The sequence below is a fragment of the Eutrema salsugineum genome, unplaced genomic scaffold (genome assembly GCF_000478725.1).
Source record: "Eutrema salsugineum unplaced genomic scaffold, Eutsalg1_0 scaffold_1, whole genome shotgun sequence".
Lineage (NCBI taxonomy): Eukaryota > Viridiplantae > Streptophyta > Magnoliopsida > Brassicales > Brassicaceae > Eutrema > Eutrema salsugineum.
The window spans coordinates 12,235,582-12,241,581 of NW_006256909.1; the positions used below are offsets into that span (position 1 = coordinate 12,235,582).

General features: G+C 37.8%; 1 protein-coding gene across 1 annotated transcript; it reads right to left on the reverse strand.

Annotated features, from left to right (window-relative positions):
* Positions 1-4,921: 4,921 nt before the first annotated feature.
* On the reverse strand, positions 4,922-6,000 carry LOC18028858 (36.4 kDa proline-rich protein). The gene has a single exon (XM_006414497.2). The coding sequence runs from the start codon at positions 5,921-5,923 to the stop codon at positions 5,123-5,125; it is 801 nt and encodes a 266-aa protein (XP_006414560.1). The 5' UTR covers positions 5,924-6,000; the 3' UTR covers positions 4,922-5,122.

Genomic DNA, 6,000 nt, shown 5'->3' on the forward strand with positions numbered 1-6,000 from the left:
AAGCACTCAGCTTCTTGAGTTAATACATACCGATATCTGTGGCCCTTTTGATGCTCCTTCTTAGAGCGGTGAAAAGTACTTTATCACCTTTATCGATGATTACTCACGTTATGGTTATACATATCTACTGCATGAAAAATCCAAGTCAGTGAATGTCCTAGAGGTATTCATTGATGAAGTGGAAAAGCAGTTAGATAGAAAAGTAAAGGTTGTGAGGTCTGATAGAGGTGGTGAGTTTTATGGAAAATTCGATGAAAGTGGACAATGTCCAGGTCCATTTGCAAAGTTACTTGAAAGGAAAGGCATTTGTGCACAGTACACAATGCCTGGTACACCTCAGCAGAATGGTGTAGCTGAGAGGCAGAATCGTACTTTAATGGATATGGTTAGGAGCATGTTAAGTAATTGTTATTTACCTCTTTCTTTGTGGGTATATGCATTAAGGACTGCAACGTATGTACTTAACCGGGTTCCTAGTAAGGCAGTTCCTAAGACCCCTTATGAACTGTGGACAGAAAGGAAACCTAGTTTAAGGCATTTGCGTGTTTGGGGTTGTCCAGCAGAAGTAAGGCTATATAACCCACATGAAAAGAAACTTGATTCAAGGACTGTCAGTGGATTTTTCATTGGCTATCCTGAAAAATCAAAGGGGTATACTTTTTACTGTCCTAACCATAGTACGAGAATAGTTGAGTCGGGTAATGCTCGGTTCATTGAGAATGGTGAAACTAGTGGGAGTGGTGAACTAAGAAAGGTTGACATTCGAGAAATACAAGTTGAAGTCCCTCCACTTGGTATTGTACCTAAGGTTGATTTTCCTATTGTTGCATCACAGTTAAATGGCACAATAGAACACCATAATGATGTACAAACCCCACTAGCTGAAAGTACAATTAATGAACCAGTCATAATTCAAGAAGAGAATAGTGATCCACAAGAACCATTACGGCGATCTGGAAGGGAAAGAAGATCTGCCATTTCAAATGACTATGTGGTTTATGCTATTGAAAGTGAATGTGACATAAGCATTGATGAAGACCCGAAGTCATTCCAGAAAGCCATGGAAAGTGAAAATTCTGAAAAGTGGTTGATTGCTTCAAAAGAAGAGATAAAGTCTATGGATGATAACAAAGTATGGGACTTAGTAGAGTTGCCTAACGGTTTCAAAACCGTTGGATCTAAATGGGTCTTTAAGACTAACCGCGACTCGAAAGGTAACATTGAAAGGTACAAGGCTCGCCTTGTTGCTAAAGGTTTCACCCAAAAAGACGGCATCGACTACAAAGAGACCTTCTCTCCGGTTTCAAAGAAGGATTCTCTAAGGATTGTTTTGGCTTTGGTGGCTCAGTATGATCTCGAGCTTCACCAAATGGATGTGAAAACCGCCTTTCTGAATGGAGAGCTTGAGGAAGAAGTATATATGGACCAACCTGAAGGGTTTGTGACCACAGGAAAAGAACATCTGGTATGTAAGCTGAGAAAATCAATATATGGACTAAAAAAAGCTTCTAGACAATGGTATCTAAAGTTCAATGATACTATCACGTCATATGGTTTTGTAGAGATCATTGTTGATCGCTGTATCTACATTAAGGTCAGTGGGAGTAAATTTGTGATTTTAGTCCTATATGTTGATGATATTTTGCTTGCTGCAAATGACATGGGCATGCTACATGATGTAAAGAAGTATCTCTCTAAGAACTTTGAAATGAAAGATATGGGTGAGGCATCTTATGTGATCGGAATAGAAATTCTTCGAGATAGATCACAAGGATTGTTAAGCTTGTCTCAGAAAGGATATATCAATAAAGTCTTAGAGAGATATAAAATGGATAAATGCTCCGCAGGGATAGTTCCAATTCAGAAAGGGGACAAGTTCAGTAAAATGCAATGTCCTAAAAATGAATTGGAGCGTAAGGAAATGGAAAGAATTCCATATGCATCAGTGGTTGGAAGTTTGAACTATGTTCAGACATGTACTCGACCAGATATCAGCTTTGCTGTTGGTATGTTGGGTCGATATCAAAGTAATCCCGGAATGGACCACTGGAAAGCTGCAAAGAAGGTTCTCAGGTACTTGCAAGGCACCAAAGAGCACATGCTTACATATAGGAGATCTGACCAGCTAGAGGTCATTGGATATTCAGATTCAAACTATGCCGGGTGCGTCGATAGCAGGAAATCGACGTTTGGCTATTTGTTTCTATTAGCTGGAGGAGCAATATCATGGAAAAGTGGGAAGCAATCTCTCATTGCTACTTCCACTATGGAGGCCGAATTTGTGGCATGCTTTGAGGCCACAATTCATGCATTGTGGCTGCGGAACTTTATCTCAGGGCTTCGAATTGTCGACAGTATAGAGAGGCCGCTGAGAATTTATTGTGATAATTCTGCAGCTGTCTTCTTTTCAAAGAGTGGCAAGTACTCGAAGGGTGCTAAGCACATGGAGTTAAAGTACTTGTCTGTCAAAGAAGAAGTACAGAAACATAGAGTGTCCTTTGAGCATATAAGAACGGATATGAAGGTTGCAGATCCGTTAACGAAAGGATTACCACCCAAGGCGTTCATTGGCCATGTAGAGCGTATGGGTATTATAGATAAAACCTTGCTGTATTGATTATGGTTTGCTCATTAGGTGTGTGACACTACTATGAATTCACTTAAAGTTATGTTTCTGTTTTTATTAAGTATGTTATCAGTAAAGTATGTGTATACACTTAAGGTTCATGGATAACATATGGTTAAGTTGAGAATTAAGGTTCTTCTCAACATAAGGAAAATTATCTATATAGAATTAGGATTGGTTTGTGATACATGGAAGGAATCATGTCGTTCAATGACGTGTGACCGCCATGATTCGATCAGTTCCGATATTATTATGATAGTTAAAGGTCAAGTGAACTTGATATAAAGGCGCGCATTATAGTTATTGAACCATTAAGTCGACACAAAGGTCAAGTGGGAGAATGTAAGAATATTTATATTCTTATGTGACCTATGTGTCTTTCGGTTTAATTGTAAAGATCAAGTTCATATTAAAATTTAAGATTCTAATATAAAAAACGATACCGTGATGGATAGGTTTCGATTAAAGATATTAGAATCTGGGTGTATTAATAACGCTCTTCCCTTACCTTATTAAATTATATGACTTTCTCATAATTAGTGTGTGTATTTGCACATTAAACATGGACAGTTATTATATGCATCAAACGTCCATGTATGAAAGGTTGCAATGGTTGGTCAAAGAGATGTGTGTTTCTTTATTATAAAAGAGACATCATATTAAGTGTTTTTAACAATAAGAAAATTTGAGAGAAACACACACCACCATACGTAAAGGAGAAAGAGTGAGAAAGGTTTGATTCCTTATCCATCAAAGGAATCATAAAGGCTTTGAGGTCTAAGGGAAAAAGAATCACTTGATGAATTGATTCCACAACAAGCCCAATCAAGCATGGATCAATGTTAGTCATTCATCTTTTACAAGTAATTACTGTGGTTGAATTAAATCAAATCTAGTAGGTCTTGGGAAGCAGATTTCATAATTGAAATCATTAAAGTAATTTACAATTGAAAGAGAAACGATTACATCATTTTATAAAAAAGGAGCATATCTGACACGTAAATGCTAAAAATTACACAAGTTGTACATGACGGATGTTAAGGGAATTGATTGATTGAAGAATCCCTAAACGTGCGTGACATGATCATATCTTAGTAAAATTAAACAATTAAAATATCAATGTATATACATTGTCATATAAAAACGTTTCCTATCTTTTCCTAGGAGACCGTAAGGTATGTACTAACGTAGATGGCGATCAGCCGCTCAGTGATCATCACATTGTCTGTGACACAAACTCTTAGTTACTTGTACGTTTGGAATCCAAAAACGAGAGACAAGAGACCATAATCTTTTGTTGTTTTTCTATATATGACTGCACGTATCTCTTGATAATATATTCTTTTTTTTGTCCAATTAAAATATTCCGATTTGACTGACTTAGTATGGGTCAAGAACACCACATGTGCACGTTCAGTACTGACCATTGTGTACGTAGTGTTTGTGCTTGAGATTACTATTCTAAAAAATATCAGCATATCCATTCTAAATCTCTCAACAATAAAGTTTTGTGATTTAAAAATTCAACTAAATTCTATTAGTGATAGTATATTCATTATCAGTTCACATGGTAACGTTAAAACCCTCGATTAATACCGTTTAACCATGTCATGTGTTTTGTTTGTCAAAAAAACGACAAGCATTCGCGAGTTAAAACTAAAATGGTACGATATAGTTTAAAAATAGGGAATACCTATCGTTTTTTTTACAAACTAAACCATAGCAGTTTGATTAAACTTGCAGTCGTTTAAGGTTTTAACATTACAGTAGATAGAAGATTTAAATCGTTTACGGAATTACAAACTGATATCGAGATATAAGCTTCGGAAAATACCGTACAAACTGAGATCAGAGATGAGCTTTTCGAAGTTTTTCAATGCTGAAACTGTTGAGATCGAGAACGATTTCTTCGATTTTAATTCAAAGTAAATAAAATTCGATGAAACTTTTGAGTAATTCTTTGATTTTGATTTTGAAACTGAGAATAGAAAAAGTTTGATTTTGGTTTTGAAGGAGAAGTAAAGAGTTTTCGGGGAAAGTTGATTTTTTTTCTTTTGCTAGTTTTTCTTTAAATTGAAATAGGTTTAATTTTAAGACCAAATGCAACGTGACCCAAAATTTTAAGTCACTTTTTAAAGTGAACATAATTTCCTGCCTAAAAAAAATTATAGTCAGTTTAATAAATGATGCAAATTACCCAACTTTAACAACCGCATATTGTAGTGATTGTTTATGGAATTTAGTTGAGCTTTAAATTAATCATCAAATAGCTGAAGAGTTTGAAATGGATATTCCAGTATTTGTTTTTTTTTATTAATATTACTATAATCCCATTAAAATTTCAAAAATAGGATTTCAGATAACATTATTCCAACGTACAATCACATTACAATTACATAAAATTTTCTTTCTGATTTTTGAGATCTCAAAACACTTTTTACTGTATCAAGTGAAAGTGTGAAACACATGAGATCAACCCAAGAGAGGAATCCTTTTCTATGGAGCAGGACACTTGAAGTCACGAGGTATAGTCTTGCCACAGTCGATAAGAAGCTCAAGAGCTATGGGAACAATGAGGTCAATATTGAGAACTTTGGCTCTAATGGTGGTACAGAGACAAACTGCTGCGTCAAGACCAACTAAACCGCCAAGAAGCGGGCAACATGTCGCTTTTGCGTAGCTTTTCCCTAGTCCGATGTGAATCAAACCGCCAAGAACGTCCACACAAGCGCCTAGCTTCAGTGCGTCTATCGGGCAAGTCTCTGGTTTAGGCGTTGGTACGGGAGACGGAGGCGGAGGAGGACATGGGGTTGGTGGAGGTGGCGGTGGTGGACATGGCGTCTCTGGGGTTGGAGTTGGCGGTGGCGGCGGCTTCACGGTGGGTGGTTTTGGAGTGTACGGTGGAGGAGAAGGTGTTGGGGTTGGAGTGTACGGAGGTGGAGGCTTGACGGTGGGCGGTTTTGGTGTGTGAGGAGGTGGTTTAGGAGTGTAAGGAGGTGGTTTAACGGTGGGTGGCTTAGGAGTGTAAGGAGGTGATTTTGGGGTGTGGTGAGGAGGTGGTTTAGGAGTGTGATGAGGAGGTGGTTTAGGAGTGTGATGAGGAGGTGGTTTAGGAGTATGATGAGGAGGTGGTTTGACGGTTGGTGGTTTAGGCGGTTTAACGGGATGTTTAGGCGGTTTAACGGGGTGTGGAGATGGTTTGGGAGGGTCACTACAGTCACAAGCGTAAGAGACTGCAAGGAAACCAAGGAGGATGAGTATCACAAAGGAGGAGTTTTGCTTGTGAAGAAGCCCCATGTTGAGAAAGATGGTTTAGGGTTTGGTTTAGTGTACAAGTGATGAAGTATGTTAAAACTATTTAGTCTCTTCCTCTT

Bases quoted from the DNA above. Each gene is read 5' to 3' on its own strand.
- LOC18028858 (XM_006414497.2), bottom strand. From the start codon at position 5,923: ATGGGGCTTCTTCACAAGCAAAACTCCTCCTTTGTGATACTCATCCTC.